Source organism: Hevea brasiliensis, chromosome 8 (assembly GCF_030052815.1).
Source record: "Hevea brasiliensis isolate MT/VB/25A 57/8 chromosome 8, ASM3005281v1, whole genome shotgun sequence".
Taxonomy (NCBI): domain Eukaryota; kingdom Viridiplantae; phylum Streptophyta; class Magnoliopsida; order Malpighiales; family Euphorbiaceae; genus Hevea; species Hevea brasiliensis.
In genome coordinates this window covers 91,260,714-91,281,101 of record NC_079500.1, presented here as the reverse complement: position 1 = coordinate 91,281,101, position 20,388 = coordinate 91,260,714, and the positions used below count along the sequence as shown (strand labels likewise).

General features: G+C 33.0%; 1 protein-coding gene across 1 annotated transcript; it reads right to left on the bottom strand.

Annotated features, from left to right (window-relative positions):
- Positions 1-16,835: 16,835 nt before the first annotated feature.
- LOC110645297 (protein disulfide isomerase-like 1-4) lies at positions 16,836-19,448 on the bottom strand. The gene is made up of 8 exons (XM_021798398.2): positions 18,801-19,448; positions 18,586-18,715; positions 18,306-18,477; positions 18,090-18,205; positions 17,902-17,979; positions 17,368-17,457; positions 17,191-17,268; positions 16,836-17,075 (listed from the first exon to the last, which is right to left on the bottom strand). The coding sequence occupies exons 1-8, from the start codon at positions 19,331-19,333 to the stop codon at positions 16,998-17,000; spliced, it is 1,275 nt and encodes a 424-aa protein (XP_021654090.2). The 5' UTR covers positions 19,334-19,448; the 3' UTR covers positions 16,836-16,997.
- Positions 19,449-20,388: the final 940 nt, after the last annotated feature.

Below are 20,388 nucleotides of genomic sequence, written 5' to 3'. Positions count from 1 at the left end.
AATTCGAGCCCAGCACTCTTATTGACTCTAATTATTAACTGAATTGGTATTAAGCGATCCTCATCAAATTAATAACTGCTTTAAGAAAAGGAAGTAGTTAAGCTGAACAACAATTTTTGAAGCATAAATCATTTAATCCACCCTATTATTTCCTTAGGTTATTATCGAAAACTGGGATCTTAATCAATAAAACCTAATTGCTACTCTTGTTCAATCTTACACAACAATTACGGATTATGAAGATAAACTAGCAATTGATCTCATCAAACAATTAACTAATAGGCCTTTTTAGCAAATTATTCAATAGATCAAAGACAAATAAATCAGAAAACAATATATATTCAAATAGACATAAATTAAATTAAGAACCTGGTCTCACAAATCAAGCAAAAAAACTTGAATCCCTTAAACTGAATTAAAAACTTAACCACTCATGTTCATGGCTTACAAAAAATTAAAGAAAAATAAGAATTCTAAAAGACGAATGGAGAGGCTGCTGAACTCCTTTGTGTCGGCTGCTGTCTTTTCTATTTATAATAAATGGTATAGAGTTGGGTTTTTTAGAGTTTTTGTTAAAAATTGCAACTGGAGCAAAATCAAGAAACTGATTGTCGACAGATATACGGCCCGTGTATCACTACATAGCCCAGGACCGTGTAACTTACTGGAGCTGAATGGGTATGTTTCGTATTGGCACAGAAAGTTACATGAGTCTCCAAGATTTACACGGGTCTAGTTACACGGCCCTTGTACTTTGTTTCTTCCTCGGTTCTCTGGATTTCTTCTGGCAGAATGTTACACGGGTCCATGGTTGTGTTTACATGACCTGTGTACTTTGTATCAACCACGCTTCTCAATCCTTCGACCTTTCCAAGTTTCCTTCCACACTTATATGTTCTGGGACTTCACCAAAACCCTGAAAAATACAGAAAGAGTCAGATTAATGCAAATGCTAATAATTTATCCATTTAACACAATTATTCCAACAACTCTCTAAACATATGCCTAATAGATAATTATATTTTAATCAACTAAATTAGGCATAAAGATACCCTAGAAACATTAAATGTGATAGAAGTAAAATTAATAAATTATGCACTTATCAAACAACTTCCATGAAGGAAGTATGGCTAAACAATGGTCACAAAGTGATGAAATTAATAGGTAAAGTCAAGATATTAAAACTGAACCTAAAGAAAGGTTCATAAGACAAATAAATTTATAGTAGGGTTTTAACCCTAATATGTTACTAAATACTGAATTACATGAAATAGGTATGTGGGACCCACTTTCTCACTATAAAGTGACATGAAATTTCTAATAAGTAATTGATAATGCTTAATTGCTCAAAGTAAACCTAGGCTTATGTATATAGTTGGATCAATTGGTATACCAATTAGGAACTACAGATAGCAGTACTGCATAAATAAATAATCATTGATCGACAAAATATGTCTAATATGATTATTCTACAGGTTATATGCCTACCCGTTGGCCATTGAACCTAATTTCATTTCTGGCTTTAAAAGCCTGCCTGCTGACCTTGTGCCTGACATGACAGATGTATATTGGATAGACATATGACTGTCTAACCAGTATACTCCCGTGTATCCAGCCTTATAGTCTATTATAAGTTACTTGGGCATTCATATAATTTTAAAAGACTGAGAATGAAACAAATGAATATATAAGATGTTGATTATTAATTTATTTCCAAAGTGCAATAAAAAGTGCAATAAAAATACAGTTGACCTAGAGTTATGAAATTCCATCTAGAATTATTATTTTTAATTATCTAGTTATTTTACTTTAAAAATACAGTTTTTCCATCGCATAGATACTGGAGACCAAACACAGCCATAGCAGTGATGTGTCCCTACCGCAAGTGCACGGGTCGTACAAGTAATATAGAAAAGATATCGTTCCCACGAGGAGTTGTGTTAATGATTGAATTTTTGATATAAAAATGCTAACTAATTTGGACTATTTTTGAAATTAAAGTAATAAATTGATGGGTATTGGAGTATGAAATCTATATATGCAAAATTAATAATCTATTCAACTATGTAATGATTTAACTAAATTTGCATCAAATTAAAATAAAGCAAATTCAAATATGGCAATATTCAAAATGGCAAGTAATTAAATTCGATTAGAAATTAACAATGATAAAAAGTATATTAATGAGTTCGGTATTTAATATTCAAGCTATTTTGGGATTTTCCCTAGCTAGCCCAATCCATGAAATTTATGGGTTTAAAGGAGATTAATTCTAAAATCCTTTGAAAACTCTTTCGAGTGAGACAAAGAGTGCCTTAATTAACTTAATCCTACTTTCGTGGAGTTAAAATTAACCAAGACCCATTAGGTTCTTTAATCAATCTATTAAAACCCTCTTAACCCTTAGTCTATTTCTAGATCTAAGTTAATTAAGTCCAATTTCTTGATTAACTATCACTTGGTTTTCTCCTTTCGGTGCTTCAACCAAGGATTAAGAACATAACTTAATGGGGCCCTTCATTAAGCATGTGAATAAGCACACAAGAAATGGATTAAACCTCATAAATTCATTAAATTGGGACTAACCCAGTTCAAATCCACAAAAATAACTAAAATATTACATCCCTTACTCCAGAATCAAAATAAACTACTCACTATCCATAATGCTTACAAGATATATTGAGTTTAAATGGAAATAAAGCTTTAATCTAAGCTAAGAAATAAAAAACTCAACACTAGAAATGTAGGAAAAGGTAAGAAGAGAAAGAAATCCCAAATCTGGTTGGAAATGGTGTGGAAAACTAAATATGACTCTTCAGCTGCCCTTGCTCCTGCTCCTTTTCTTCCTTTCTTTCCTCCCCTTTAAAATGGGAAAATGAGACTATTTATAGCATTTTTCTGACATGGAGCCCTAAAATGGTGTGTTCTAGGAGGAATTATCTGAGGGAATCTTCTGCCAGCTCATTAATGAACTCTTTATGGGACTGCATAAGTGGACTGCATAAGTTATGCAGTCCCTTATGCGATTTCAATGATTCTGGTTCACTTATGCGAAACTGCATGACTTGGTGCATAGGCTATGCACAATTCCGTGAAGGTGCATAAGGGAGGCGAGAATGTGCATAAGCTATGCAGTCTCCTTATGCACATTTCGGTGGTTACGGAAACGATGATCTTTCTCCTTATGCAGATCTGCATAGCTTATGCGGCAAGTTATGCACAATTTGGTCAATGCATATTTCAGCTTGAAAACCTGTTTTTGACATCTTTGGCTGTAGAAGACACTCCTCAATGGCAAAATTCTCTTCAGTCCTTCAAAAACACCATTTTTCCTACAAAACAAAGTAAAAATTACAAATTAATGCAAAATTGACAACTATGAAAAACTAACTAATTAACTAATGAAATTAGCTAAAAATGGCTAATAATCAAATAAAAATGGTTATAAAATTAGACCTAAATGACTATGCAAAATGCATGCATCAAGCAGCTACCACAGCAGTAGTGCCCTGACAGAGATTTGATCAGATCTGACAGTGTCTGCTAGTCACCTCAGTAGAGTAGTTTTAGCAGGGTCCATGTATAATTAGTTTTGCATTTTGTTTATTGTATATAAGTAAATGATGTAAATTTTTTGAGATATGTAATTCATTTTGAGATATGTAATTCAATTTTGATATTGTAAATAAATTGTAAATTATAGTAGATGAATTTCATATGAATGAATGAATGAAAAATGTATTTTCTTGAAATTGTATAAGTAGAAATGATATGATATGACATGATGTATATGTAAATATGAGATAGATATGAAATTGTTTTTAACAGGTAAATAGTGAAACCCGCTAGATGCTAATAAAACAGAGGAGGCTCTGCCCGGATTTTCACAAAAATAATTTGTGATAAAAAAAAATTTACCACATATTTTCTATGAAATTTAAAGTTAACAATGGATAGGACAAGATAAGATAGGGTGCTCCGGCACCGAATGTGGCACAGTTTACTCGGCTACACTGTAGACAGGTAAGAGGTATCACAATTAGGTTTAAATCAAAGTCAAAATCAGAACAAATAACTTGAAAATCAAGTATAAATTAAAAAATAATTAAAACTAAAAAACTGATCAGTTCGAACCGAATCAAACCAAAATAGAATAGTTAGGTTCGATTTGATTTTTTATTTATTTCGATTCGATTCGATTTTTAAAATATGATAATTCAATTAATTTAGTTTTGATAATTCTGTTCGGTTTGAACCGAATGCTCAGCCCTAATAATTAGAGCCATAAATTTTAATAATTTAGTTGATGGGGCGAATCTGCAAGTATACGGGTCATCTCAAGTAATAAAGTGATGAGTCAAGTATCGTTCCCACGAGGATTTGCCGTTTGAGTACCAAACTATGAATGAAATGATTATTTGGGCTAATGATTGATGAATAATTGGTAAATGTAAATGAGAAAAGTAAATTGATTAATCTAATTGGAATGGGTAAAGAGCAAACAAATAAATTCTAAATCTAGTTTGCTATTAAACTAAATTAATAATGGGTAATTTAAATCAAAGTCTAATTATATTAAAAGTGATTTCAGAGTTGGGGGTTTACGCATAAATTAATTGGGATTTGTCTTGGGTATTCCAATTTTAAGGGAAAAATAGAGTTTGAAGGAAATTGATTCTAAATTCCTTTGCTATCTTTTTCAAGCAAATCAAAGTGTGTTCTAAAATAACCAAACCTACTTTCGTATGTTATTTGATTACTTTAAAACCCATTAAGTTTTATAACCAATCATTAATTCCTCTTAAAATCCTAGTTTATTTCTAAATCTAGGTGATTTAAGTTTCAATCCTTGATTATCTATCAATGACTTTCACCTTTCGGTCCTTCAATCAAAGATTAACACAATACCCAATGGGTACCAACATTAGGTAAGTAAATCAAGCACACAAAGAATGAATCAAAACTTGTATTTATGTAAAATAAGGAAATACCCAGTCTAAATCCACAAATAAATCTAAAACATATTTCTCAACTCTGAAATCTAAAGAGTTCACTCACTCATAATGGTATTTACAAGAAAGATTGATGGAAAAGTAAAGAAAAATATGATAAGAAGACTGAAATAGAAAAAATCCAAGTAGAAGAACCCAAGTAGAAGAACCCAAAACTCTGGTTTCTGGAGCTCCAAAAGATGGTTGCAGCAGCTCCTCTCCAGAAAAATAGTGTCCTCCTCTCTCTCTATTTATATTTCTTTCCTTTTTGTTTCCTCCCGTTTCCTCTTTTTTTGCAAAAACTAGGAAATGATGAATTTATATGGTCCCAAAAAGTTGCCCTAAAAGTGAATAGGAGCTAAGGAGTGGATAGGAAATGAGGTGTAAAATTATCTAAGTCAGCAGCATTATTCACATTCTAGCAGTCTGCTTAGGGTACTGCTTAACCCTAAGCAGCTTCTTAGCAAATTTCAGCCTCTGGTTACACTGTCTGCTTAAAGTTAAGCAGACCCTCAGTAAATCTCGACAGACTTGGAGTAAAATGGACTTTTCTACTCATGCTTGACTTATGCTACACCTTAAGCACTGCCGCTTTACCCTAAGCAGGGTCTTAAGCAAAGTCTCAAGCAGATTTCGGCTAACTTGGTCTTTGAAGGTTTGATTTCTTCAACTTTCCTCCATGCTTAACGAACTCCAAATTTCTTCAAATTACTTCCTAATGCACTTATTGATCTTCGATTTGCCACAAAATCCTATCAAAAATAACAAAATTACAAAAATTAAATATAAAGTATCTAAAGTTAACAAATAAGCTAAAATAAAGCTAAAAACATAAAATATACTAAAATATAAGGACAAAATGGATGCAAAACTACCCTAAAATGCCTATATGAAATGAGTGTAATATTAGTAACAATAATTAATTATTTGACAAAAAAAAATCCTTGGTCCCAAAATGAAGAAAGAGTTTATTAATGATTTTTAAATAGATTTAGTCCACTACATTATTTATATATTGAATTATTTATATTATTGCATATTATTTATATTTATTTATAATTATATTATCATAAAATAATTTTATAAACTTAATATAAATATTTTTTTTGTTTAATAAAATTGTGGAATCATTTCCAAATTTTTAGTTCCAAAAATCCTTATCCTTTTTCCCACCCCTTTTTAGCTTCCTTTTACTAATCAGCTTATGAACATCTACATGCAATAATGTGGATGCTCATGAATAAATTCCCTACACTCTCTTGTCTTTTTTTTTTTTTAATGCTGCAATGACGTATACTCTTGAAAATGCTAGTTAAGATAGCGTTTTATGTGTAATTTTTTTTTTGCTCTTGTCGGATATGTGATAACATACTGGACGTTGTACAATACTCCTGAAACTACTAGTTGAATTGGCTTTTCTGCGTAAAACTGGTGGTTGAATTAGCTTTTTTTGTGTAAAATTGTGGCTCTCATCAGATGACGTGACAATACCCTAAAATGCTATATAGTGTTCTTGAAACTGCCAGTTAAGTTAGTGTTTTTTGTGTAAAATTATTGCTTCTGTCAAATGATGTGACAATTTTATGAGCAATGCATAAACTAACTAATAGAATTTTTATATATTAACATAATCATAAATAAATATATAATTTATTTTTAAAAATTTTGAATTAAAAATAATTTGAAATAATATAATCATAAATAAATAAGTTATTTATCATTACATATATTTTTAAATTGTGACAATTTAAAAAAAAAATCATTGGTCTATAAATAACGTGATAAATTACGTTTATTAAGAAAGTTGTCTTATTAAAATCCCAATTGCTCTACTTATTGTTGAAAGTCAGATTCTGTTTGTAATAATAATGACTAGTTTTTAATTAAATAAGGATCATCTTCTATTAATAATGTTACTGGTATTCGAGTTGTCTCCATGATCATAAGATAGAGGTAACATATGGGTTAGATTGGATAAATTTGAGATCGGACAACTAGGATTCGGGTTGTGATTTGGGTCTCGTTAATTTTCGAGATTGGGCCAGGTGGTTTGGGATTGTGGGTTGATTTGAAATGCCCATTTTATTGTTAGTGTTAGATTAGGGTCAATTTGTGGATGGGTCATTTTCGGTCAAAATATTATTTTTAAAAAAAATATTTATTTTTTAATCCAATTTTGAGTTGATCAATTCAAATTAGTCAATTTCAAATTGAATTATCGGATTAATTCTTAATTTATGAGTCATTTGAATTTAATTGATTTCAGATTTTATGCAGATTAAAATGAGTTATAAGTTATTTCAAATTGAATTAACCAAACAAGTAAAAAATTTTTCGCTTTTATAGAATATTTTTGTGGTTATGACTTTTTTTTTTTTTAAAGCTCATTATATGCTTACAACAAGTTGATTGAAATAAATAAATAAAAGTTGATTCAAGTTACTGCTAATTTTGGTCCTTGAACTCATATGCATAAGAATGGAACTTGGATTAGGGGCCAGTATGATAGTGTAATGGAAGTGAGGCAACAGACTTCATGACTGGTTCTAATCTGCTCAGAAACTTGTCCTCCAGAAACTCCTCTGCAAATGGCTACATCCACCCCAGTGTACACATAACAACAGCAGGTAATTAGTATCATATGGATCCTACTCTTAATTAATTATGAGAATTAATGTAAAAAAAGAAGAAAATATTTAATCGAAGTACCTTAATACCACTTAAGGTCAATTCACCATCATATTTATACTTATTGGCATCCCAATCTGCTTTGCAAAAAGCTAAGACCAGCATGATGATGCAGTGTTTAGTTCATCAAAACTCTTTCTAATGCAAAAAGAGGATTTCCATGTGAACTCGTTTTCCTTTTTATTTTAGAAAAATGAGACACTAGGATATGGGGGACTCACTGTTGGAGAACCTACAATGACGCCAACAGGGCTCTCTTATATAAGAATCTTTATAACCGTTAGTTTCCACATAAACAAATAGAAGCTACATAAAAATCCACAAAGTGAATATGTATATACGAAGGTGTTGTTAGTTTGGTGACCAGCTCATATGAATTACTAGTTTCCATATAGCTTTACATATCTTTGTAAATATGGTATAAATAGCTTTCTATACTTAAGATTATAGCCAGCTGTATGAATCTATGTAATTAAGGAGTAAATAATTTTCCATAATTAAGCTGATATTATAGCTGATTTTTAGGAATGTAAATCAAGATGATTTCTATTTAAATGAAAGGACTCTCTATTGGAGAGACATTCAGCAAAAATTGTCATGGTATTAGAGCATTCTCTCTAAATCTATGTTTCCTTGTCTTTTTTGAGTTCTTTGGTTTTTTTTTTTTTTGTTTTCTTGATTTTATTTGGTGATCAGTCCTAATATCTCAGGCTCTTGGGTCTTGGTTTTCTGATTATATTCGTGCTTTTGGTCACAGAAATTTCTGGTTTTCTTTGGGCTATTCAAGATGACAACTTCAAACCATTTTGAGACTTTCAATGTTCAATTCACTGGAAAAAATTATTCTGCCTAGGAATTTCAGTTTCAATTATTTGTCATAGGGAAAGAATTATGGGGTCATGATGGCAGTGATCTAGCTCCTACAGATTCTAAGGAGTTGCTTCAATGGAACGTTAAAGATACTCGGGTAGTGACCTGGATTTTAGGGTCTGTTGACCCTCTTATTATTCCTAATCTAAGGCCATAAAAGACTGCAAAGGCCATGTGGGATTATTTAAAAAAGGTTTACAATCAAGACAATATTGCAATACGTTTTCAATTGGAGAATGACATTGCTAATTATTCTCAGGGAAATCTCTCCATCTAGGAATATTTTTCTGGTTTTCAGAACTTGTGGGTAGAATTTACTGACATTGTTTATGCTAAGGTACCTGCAGAATCTCTTTCTGTAATTCAGGCAATTCATGAGCAAAGCAAGAGAGATCAATTTTTAATGAAATTGAGATCTGATTTTGAGATGATTCGCTCAAATTTAATGAGTCGTGATCCTTCACCCTCCTTAGATGTTTGTTTTGGGGAATTACTTCGTGAAGAGCAGCGTCCTCTCACACAAAGCACTTTCAAGCAAGAGAATACTGTCATGGTTGCATTTGTGGCTCAAGGAAAAGGGAAGGGTAGGGATATGAACAACATATAGTGTTATAACTGTAAAGAATATGGACATATTGCTGCCAATTATGGAAAGAAGTTCTGCAACTACTGTAAACAGCTCGGACACATCATAAAGGAGTGTCCTACACGTCCTCAAAACCGTAGAGCCAATGCTTCCTCAGCTGCAATGAATAGTTCTAATCACTTTGCTGCTCCAGTAATATCTACAACTCCTTCTACAACTGCTGAACCTGTTGTTCTTACTCCTGAAATGGTGTAGCAAATGATTGTTTCAGCCTTTTCTGCCTTAGGGCTACAAGTTAATGATATTGCATCTTCTCAATTTTGGCTTGTTGATTCTGCTGCTTCAAACCATATGACCAACTCATCTAGTATGCTTAAAAATGTTCATAAGTATCATGGTTCAATAGAAATTCAAATTGCTAATGGAAGTAATATACCTATTACTAAGGTTGGGGATCTTACTCCATCTTTCAAAAATATTTTTATATCTCCAAAGCTCTCTACTAAGCTAATTTCATTTGATCAATTGGTGGATAACAATTGTGATGTACATTTTTCTCATAATGGTTATCTCGTGCAGGACCAGGTGTCGGGGACAGTAATCGCAAAGGGGCCTAAAGTTGGAAGATTGTTTCCCTTATTTTTTTCCATTCCTAATGTCACTTCTTTTTCTTGTACCACTATTGCTAGTAAGAGTGAAGTATGGCATAAACATTTAGGCCATCCAAATTCTGGTATTTTGTCTCATTTATCAAATTATGGTTTATTGGGAAATAAAGACCATTTCTCTAATGTTTCTTTTGATTGTTCCACATGTAAACTAGGCAAAAGTAAAACTCTTCCTTTTCCTTTTAGTGGTAGTCGTGCTGTAAAATGTTTTGATATAATTCATAGTGATGTTTGGGGCATCACCCCAATTATTTCTCATGCTCACTACAAGTACTTTGTGACATTCATTAATGATTACAGTCGATATACATGGGTATATTTCCTTCATTCCAAATCTGATGTATTTTCTATTTTCAAGACCTTCTTGGCTTATATTGAGACTCAATTTTCTACTTGTATTAAAGTATTGCTATCTGATTCTGGTGGGGAATTTATGTCTCATACATTTCATGATTTTTTGCGTGAGAAAGACATTGTCTCACAACGCTCATGCCCATATACACCACAACAAAATGGGGGTTGTTGAACGTAAAAACCGTCATCTTTTGGATGTCACTCGAACTTTATTGATTGAGTCTTTCGTTCCATCCAAATTCTAGGTGGAAGCCTTGTCTACTGCAGTTTACTTAATTAATAGACTGTCATCTCAGGTGTTAAATCTTGACTCTCCATATTATCGTCTTTATCATCAATATCCTAGCTATCATGATTTACATACATTTGGTTATGTTTGTTTTGTACATTTGCCTTCTCATGAACGTCATAAACTTTCTGCTCAATGTGCAAAATGTGCCTTTATGGGTTATAGTTCTTCTCAAAAGGGTTTTGTTTGCTATGATCCAAGTTTTAACAAATTTCGTGTTTCTAGGAATGTTATTTTCTTTGAGAATCAGTATTTCTTTTCTACTCATGTCGAGCCCTCTTATGTTATTACTATTCTTCCTACTTTTGAGGATTTACCATCTCTTCCTAATCGGTTTAAGCCTGGATTTGTGTATGAAAGACGTCAACCAACTTTGCTCTTTCCCAAGACTGATCCGCCACTTGCGCCTACTTCTGAGCCTACCTTTGAGATTTCTTCTGAGCTTGCTCCTCCCAAGCCTATCCTTCACCGATCTGCCAGAGTATCTTGTCCTCCTAACTGGTATGGTTTTTCAACTACTTTGTCTGATATTTCTATTGCATCATGTTACTCACAAGCTTCCAAGCATGAGTGTTGGCAGAAAGCCATACAGGGGGAACTTCAGGCTCTCTAAGAGAATCACACATGGGAAATTGTTTCTTGTCCTCCAACTATTAAGCCCATTGGATGTAAATGGGTTTACTCAGTTAAGCTTCGTTCTAATGGCACACTAGATAGATATAAAGCTCGATTGGTTGCTCTTGGTAACAAGCAGGAGTATGGGGTGGAGTACGAGGAGACTTTTGCTCCCGTAGCAAAAATGACTACAGTGCACACTGTTATTGCCATTGCTACTTCTCAAGGTTGGCCTCTTAATCAAATGGACATAAAAAATGCTTTTCTCCATGGAGATCTTAAAGAGGACATTTATATGGTACCTCCACCTGGTTTGTTTTCCTCTTCTACATCAAATGTGTGTAAGTTAAAAAGATCTTTGTATGGCCTGAAACAAGCTCCACATGCATGGTTTGAAAAGTTTCGATCCACCTTGCTTCATTTCTCTTTTGGGCAAAGCAAATATGACACCTCTTTGTTTCTTTGCAAAACATCTACTGGTTTTATTCTACTTCTTGTTTATGTAGATGACATAGTTATCACCAAAACCGATTCATCATTGATAAAAAACATTCAACAATATCTTCAGGATTCTTTTCATATTAAGGATCTCGATTCTCTTACGTATTTCTTGGGATTGGAGGTTCATTCTGATTCTTCTGGTGTATTTTTACATCAGCACAAATATACTAAGGATTTGATTACTTTGGCAGGCCTTCAAGATTCGTCCCTAGTTGATACTCCACTGGAATTAAATGTTAAGTATCGTCATGAGGAGGGAGATCTTCTTCCTGATCCAACTTTATTTCGGCAATTAGTTGGCAGTCTAAATTACCTTACTATTACAAGGCCTAATATCTCTTTTGTAGTTCAACAAGTCAGTCAATTCATGCATACTCCACATCATCTACATTTGGTGGCTGTTCATCACATCATTAGATATCTCTTAGGCTTTCCTAGCCATGGTTTATTCTTTCCTGTTGGCTCTCCTATTCACCTTGTTGCTTTTAGTGATGCTGATTGGGCCGGATGTCTAGATACTCGTCGCTCTGTCACAGGTTGGTGTATGTTTCTTGGAGATTCCTTGATATCTTCTCCAAGAAACAGGAACGTGTTTCAAAATCTTCCACAGAGTCTGAATATCAGGCCATGTCAGCTACTTGCTCAGAGATCATTTGGCTTCGAGGACTACTTACAGAAATTAGATTTCTTCAGTCTACTCCTACTCCTCTCTATGCTGACAACACTAGTGCCATTCAGATCTCCACAAATCCAGTTTTCCATGAGCGTACCAAACATATCGAAGTAGATTGTCATTCTATTCGGGAAGCCATTGATACATGTGTCATTTCTCTTCCCCATGTTTCCACTGCTCTTCAAATTGCTGATGTGTTTACGAAATCTATGACTCGACAACATCATCAATTTTTAGTTGGCAAATTGATGCTTCTTGATCGCCCAGCATCAATTTGAGGGGGGATGTTAGTATGGTGACCAGCTCATATGAATTACCAGTTTCCATATAGATGTACATATATTTGTAAATATGGTATAAATAGCTTTCTATACTTAGGATTATAGCTAGCTGTATGAATCTGTATAATTAAGGAGTAAATAACTTTCCATAATTAGGCTGATATTATAGCTGATTTTTAGGAATGTAAATCAAGATGATTTCTATTTAAATGAAAGGACTCTTTATTGGAGAGACATTCAGCAAAAATTGTCAGGTGTGAATCTCTCTTGGGGGTGGCCATGGTTCAAGAATCACCGATTACGATCCTTGAACTACCGGTTTAGGCTCACAAAAATATTAAACCTGAACGAAACCACTAAGGAACGGTTTGGGGGGCGGTTCATTAGTCGTCGATTTCGATTCGAACCCTGGTTTGAAACGGTTTAATAAGCGGTTTAGAGATGGGCGGTTTAGGACGGTTTAAGGGGCGGTTTGATAAAAAAATGGGAGAAAAAAATTAATAAAATAAATATTTCAAATAAAATAAGAAAATAAGAAAATGGCATTATTTGTGTTTGTAATAAAAATTAATAAGAAATGTATAGACTTAATTAAAAAAATTATAGAAATGAAAAGAGATAAAATTAATTTTAGTTAAAAAAAAAAGGAAGAAGGGCTTGAACTTAATTTTATAGAATTAAATTACCTACGTATCCTCTTGGGGTTTAGAGGAATCAAAGCCCACGTAGTTCTCTTACCTTTTATTTAAGTTAGATGACCACCTTACTCTAATCGCTTCTATAACCGCTTGATCTCGTTATTGTTCCATCAGTTCCTATGTCATATAAATCTTCATTTCCTTCATGTATGATCTCTTGTTGCCTTAAGGCTGCCCTAGTCCAATCATCCAAACACGTTTGAGCTTATAATGATTCAGGGAGCTTATTGGATCATGTCTCATTTAATATACTACCCCCTGCACTAAAAGCTTATTCAACTGCAACTATGGAGACTGATGCTACTAAAATTTGTTTAGTAATTAGTGCAAGGGTGGGGAAAGTATTTATGTATCAAAGCCATCAATCAAGTATTGGAAATTCCAAAATTATCCCCAAAATTAACTATTTTTTTACTATTATTGAGGACTAAAGAGTAATATTCTAATTAAAATTTAAAAAAATGTAACGGTAAAATCTTTACCGTTTGAAATTAAAAAAAAAAATTAATGGTATACTGTTTGAAAGACTTACAAACAATTAGAATTTTTTTTTTAAATATTGAAATGACTTATGAATGACCAATGGAATGGTCATTCAACTGAAGGGTGCAGGAGCCAGGAAGTAGGTGCTGGACCTGTGCCCAGCTCTTAGCTGGGCACTAGGTCCAGCCTGCAGTGTACAGGTTTTAATCGAATCGCTAGTTTGATTTGGTTCTAAATCGATGATTTAAAACTGAATTGAACCGATGGTTCAATGGTTACATAATATTTTGTACCTGAACCAAACCATAGAAGAATGGTTTACTTCCGGTTTAATAATGGTTTCAATTTTGATCGATTTAGGTCCGAGCTTGACCAGTCCAGTTTTGGTTCTGAACCTAACCATGGCCACCCTTAGTCTCTCCAAATAAACATGTATGCATGAGTGGATCTCAAAATTTACATATGTGTTTAATTATTATTTGTTTACCATTCCATGATAAAAGCTTACATGAAATCACAATAATATTATACAATTTCTCATGTAAAGTGTATTATCTACGATGCACAGAAAAGCTACTGGCTGGAGTTTCCCTATGTTGAAAACATTTTCGACTCGAAAACAGGATGACACGGCAATGAGACATTTTTGGGCCATTTCTGAAATTTCTGAAAATCAGAAATGCATTTCCCTCATCCAATACGTGTGTCTTTAAAAAAAAAAAAGGTTGAAAAACACAGACTCTCAATGCTGCATTAGATGATAGAAGAAGAAAAGCATCAGAGGACAGAAGAAGAAGAACAATAACAACAACAAGGAAGAGGAGGATGAGATGACTTACTTGGTGGTGAAGGGCGGCGACGATGGTGGCAATGCAGTGCTACGCATTTGAGGGATCGATTATACTCTGTTTCTCTTTATCGCCTTTAAGCCCATCCCATGCTCTGCTTTGGTTTGTGAATGACGTGATTGGTTGCTATTTTATATTGCCCAATAAAGTTATTGTGCTAATCTAATCAAGTAATAGTAATCTTTCACTTTGTTTCACAAAATTACCTTTTGTTATCAAATTGGAACAAATCCCTCACCAATTTATTCGTTTTAAAATTATTTTATTTTATCAAATTGGGACAGGTAAATCAAGATTTTTTTTAAATAATATGTAATTTTTTTTTAAAAAATGTAATCTATAGTTATATATTTAAGGATTAATTACCAGAAAATCCTAAAGTTTGTCAATTTTTATAATTAAACTCTGAAGTTTGCATAATTACTAATTAAATTGATGTCTTAAATTAACCCTACCTACAATAAACTGTTAGTATACTTAATGGGAATTTCACGTTAACTGCCATATCATCACTAAAGAAGTTACATTAGAAACTCCCAATCAGATTTAATTGCCAAAAAAAAAAGTTATAAAGTTTGCTAATTTTTGCAATTAAACTCTGAAGTCTGTATAATAGCCAATTAGACCCCCACGTTTTATTAATATCTCAAATTGACCCGACCGTCAATAAACCATTAGTATGTGGTACTTGGCAGGTAATCCAAATAGCTTTTGTTTTGACTATTTTAGTTGGGAGTGGTACTTTATAAGTTGGTTGATAGCTGATATTAATAAGCAATTGATTTAGGAGAGTGACTACTCATTCTTCCAGTGGTTTGATCTCCTTTGCAATGGTTGCGAAAATGAGATATTTACACATTTACTTCAGCAAAGCAATGCTCTTAAAGAAAAAGTTACAGAGTTGGATGAGATTTATAACAAAATCACTAAAAAATAGATGCAGCTCAGTGAAAAGTGAAATCGAAATGATATACTAATTAATGATATACAAAGCAGAGTTGAAGTACTAACAAAGACAAAAAAAAATTAAACATAAAATAATTTATTTGAAGAAAGAGTTAACTACGTAGATGAGGAAAATTTTGATTTTATTTTATTTTGCTTTGTTTCTAAGGTTATATTACGTTGTTGTAAATATGTATAGCAATAGTGAACAAACTTTGCTAATGTTGGCTTGAATGTGTAATAGGATAGGGTAATTATATCTAGAAAATATAATTTGACTTATAATTTATCGTTTGTTGAAATATATTAATAGTTTATTAACATTGGGTCTATTTGAAATATCAATAAAACGTGAGAGTTTAATCAGTAATTATGCAAACTTCAGCTTTTAATTGCAAAAATTGGCGAACTTCATAGTTCTTTTTTTTTTTTTTTGCAATTAACACAAATTTGGAGTTTTTGACTTAGCTTTTCGAATGATGATATGTTAGCTGACGTGGAACTTTATTAAGTATACTAACAATTTTTTGACGGTTTGGGTCAATTTGAGACATTAACCAAACATGAGGGTTTAATTAGCAATTATATAAACTTCAGGATTTAATTGCAAAAATTGTCAAACTTCAAAGTTTTTTTTGGCAATTAATCCTATATTTAATATTTTTGTAATAATATTTATATGGTTTATCTAATTCAATTTGTTTTATGTATAGACTAGTTATATACTAAAAATTTTTATAATAATTTATGTAGTTAACATATTCAATTATATTGTTTAATTCTTTAATCTTTAGCATATATATATATCCGTGTCCTATAACTTTGAAAATGTTATTTCTCATATCCATTTCTGCATTTCTCCGTATTTGCGTATTAAGAGCCCCAGGCACTTACAAATATTTAGACAAGGACGAATATAGAGTGCAATGAGAACAGGATTGAAAATTATCTAACGTATTATCATTTGTTAGAGCAAGAAATTTAATTATTATAATTGCTCATTATGTTCTGTTTTGAGATGATCGGGTTAAGAATCCAATGTTCTCCTAGTAAATGTAAAAATGAAGGATTTTATGTTTAATCTATTTTAATTCATTGTGATTATGACTTATTGAAAACAAGCTATCTTCTGCCTGATACCGAAGCGAGCTCAAAAGCCCTGCAGAATGGAAATTGTGAAACTTTCTTCAAACTCCAAGTACAAAGATGAGCATCTTCTCTTCCTCCAACGAGAAGAAAATTTAAAATTCAAGTTCCAAGATCAACATTCTTCTTTTCCATCAACCAGAAGAAGATTTTAATAATTTACATATTAATTAGTGATAATAATAATACAAGCAATAAATTTTATTTAATATATATTAATAAACTAGTATTATTATTATTATTAGAAGTGTTGTGCCACTTGGCACAAATATAACTACATAAGTGTACTATTCATCACCTCTTAACACACTTTAGAGATGGTACATGACAACTTCTTACTAATAGATTTTAAAGATCAGTTTTATACAGAGATAGATGTATTCATGGCTGGTTCTGATTTTATCAGAAACCCGTCTTCTAGAAACTCCTCTGCAAATGACTACACCTCGGCATAGAAGACATTAGAAACAGCACATAATTAGTCTCATGGATCCTACGCTGCTTAATTCTAAGAATTAATTTTAGAAATAAGAGAATAATTAACTAAAGTGTACCTTGATGCCACACAAGCTCAATTCACCATGATATATATGATTCTTCTCATCCCCATTTTCTTTGTAATAAGCTACAACCTGCATGATGATGCAGTTTTTGGTTCATCAAAACTCAATCTGATAAATAAAAGGAACTTTAATTCTTTAGAAAAAGAGAGAATGGTGTGGAGAACTCACTGTTGGAGAATCTTCAGTGAGGCCAAATTCATGAAAAAGACACCTGCGGACGGGGAATTCATCTCCAGTTTCCACATGTACAAAGAGAAGCTACATAAAACCCCACCATATCATGTTGTACTTTCCTTTTAACATGGTAAAACAAGAAAATGTACTTGACAATCTTGAGCCATATCATTGGCAAAAAAAGGAAATGCTTCAAGATTTTATGGTTTCAGATAGATCAGTTAACTGAAGTCTATTGTTAATAACTCTGCAAATGCTAACGATGAAAATCTTAAGAATCATATGCACATTCAACCTTCTCTGTATGAAGACTTTTAGTCCTGCAAAATCAGCTCTTTTAATCCGCAGATTCAGCTCTCTAATTGTGCTTTAGTGTTTACTTGTAAGCTTAATCAATCCCATGATTTAAGGAATTTTAACGGTTAATGGTTAGTCCTGCAGACACTTCGGTTCTTTATTGTTCATAGCCAAGGGTGTATTAATAAATGCTCATGTCTGTCTATTAGAAGTATGGATTTTCATTATCACCTTTCCTCTGAAAGCATTTGCCGCCTCTTTGAATATGGATACAACTTTCCATGATCTTTTAGGAGTGAAAAGCCACAACTGAAATGAAATAATAGAAAAAGGTAATGTCGTAACTAAGAATTATTTCTGAATTTCTTCTATAAATTAGTCAAAAAAAGAAAAAATATATATATAACATAAGATATGACCTGTTTCATTGGATTTTCAAAAATGTCTATACAATCCTCTTCTGTGAAAGTGATCACTGGAGGAAGCTTATATACAGATACAAAGTTAGCGATTGCCAATCTGGTGAATTGACCTTCTGCAGGAACAAGAGTAGAATATAAACCATGAAGTGAACACTAAATTTGAATGTCTCAAATTCAAACTACTAGGATGTAAAATATATTGATGAAACTAACCATAACGAAAGTGGCTATAATTTCCACACTCTCTTTTCAGCATGATCAGAGCAGGGCGTTTGATTTGAGGGTCAATGTAGAAAAGCTTAGCTACATCAACATTGCTAGTTTGATAGAACTTGACATCTATATACTGTTTTGAGACAGCAGCAAGCTCCTCACTATGTGGACCCTGCCATTTTTTTGGAAGAGAGAATTGAATGAATTATATGGAAACTATAGATATAGCAGAATTCTAAATATAGATGTGAAGAGTATCATGAAATGGGCACTAAAATACCTGTAAAGTGTCTAGGAATCCCAAAACCATCGTAGATTCAGCAGCTAATATACGGATTGCCTCATCAACTATAGTCACGTTTTGGACAATATTGCTAACCTTCTGATTAACCCAATTTGAAATAGCATCCCTGCAATGTAAAAAACCATGGATTGGTAAATCAAGCTTAATTTCATTCTTGTGAGTTAAAAGCTGCATAAAAACAGAACAATCACCTGGTTCGTTTTCCATAGTAGGAATGACCAGCGTTGTGAACTCCACCAACTGAGAGATACAGAGTTGGATACCCATCAATCTTGAACTTCCTCGCCAACTCTGTTTCTTGAGTAGCATCTATTTTTGCAAGAACAGCCTTACCCTTCAACATGGTAGCAGCCGCAGCATATTCCGGTTCCAGCTTCTGACTCCAATAGCACCAAGGCGCATAGAAATCCATCATTACATACTTATTTCTATGTCTATCAACAAAGTCGCTAAAGTTGTTCTTGGTCAACACCACCACATCCTTTTCATCAACTGCGGAAGAGATGCTCTGCAGGATGAGCTTGCCCGATCTCTGCCTACGATGTTGGTCAATAGAGATTGAAGAAACAGTTCCAACTTCGGCTTCATCTGTGCTGTTGCGAGAGAAACCAAGAGCTTTTGCAAGAATTGGTGAAGAGAAGTGAGAGAAAGGTGTAAAGCAGAAGAGTGTGAAGAGAAAGAAGATTGAAGTGAAGAGGAGGATGAGATTTCTTGTTGTCGACATTGTTTTCGGGAGAGATAGAGTTGAGAAGAAGAATGGGAAGTGAGAGTAAGCATTAACGGCCTGGGCAGAGCTGTGCGTGGAAGAGGGGGGAGTTGAAGGATGACTAATGACTTTGGACAACAGAGAAATTTAAGTCATCAAACCAATGACTGGATTAACGTGTGGACTGGACTGGAAGCAGTTGATGTAATTAAAATCACAATTTTTTCCCATTCAATTGACTTATCTTTTTTACTTTTTTAAAAGAAATTAAATGAAAAATACTAGTAGGTGGATGGGAGTGAAATGGTTGGCAAGACAAGACATTATGCATAAAATTAGAACGTCTGAATATAATAGCGAAATGGTTTGGCCTTAAGAGCGGCAGCTTGGCAATGCAATGACTTAAACTCTTCTTGGTAAACCAAAATGCTTCTGAAAATTCTGACGGAAGTATGGTGCACCAGTGGATGATAACTGGTAAGTTCTGTTTAAGAACTTTCAGCTTTAAGATAATTAAATTTAAATTATGCTGTAACAAATTAGCTTTTAGTGCAAAATATCAAAACAAATTAGCATTTGATCATGTAATTGATCCTTGTTAATTAATTATTGGATAATATTTCTTGATAGTTCCTCACAAAATTACATATAAGACAAACCAGTCAATCAGCAGTCTGTCTCTGGAGGCAAGAACTTCACCAATTAATACTTTCTTGATCATGTTCAAAATGTCCAAGACCTGTACAGAAGAGAAGAAACAGCACCACCAATCACAACCATAATGCAACAAGGAAAGCAGTGATTACTGTTGATTCATGAAAAGGGTCAAGATCCAGGAACTTTCAGAAACAAAAGCACATGAAAAAGTAACAACGTCAAGTGTACATGAAAACAATAAAACCATCTCAGGACAGCATTCCTCACCTCAAAATACTGCTGCAACATTGGTGAATAGTGATGCAGTATATTGTACATCTTCTCAAGTAGACCTAGAAGTACTTCTACTTGATCCCCAAGCAGATCCACCTACAAATATAGAATATCAAAATGAAAATTTTGACATTTTATTGTCT

Bases quoted from the DNA above. Each gene is read 5' to 3' on its own strand.
- LOC110645297 (XM_021798398.2), bottom strand. From the start codon at position 19,333: ATGTCGACAACAAGAAATCTCATCCTCCTCTTCACTTCAATCTTCTTT. The intron at 18,206-18,305 runs GTTAGTTTCATC...TTGTTCCTGCAG, and splicing joins TTATAGCCACTTTCGTTATG to AAGGTCAATTCACCAGATTG. The intron at 17,458-17,901 runs GTGATAATGAAA...GGTTTTATGTAG, and splicing joins CAAATGCTTTCAGAGGAAAG to CTTCTCTTTGTACATGTGGA.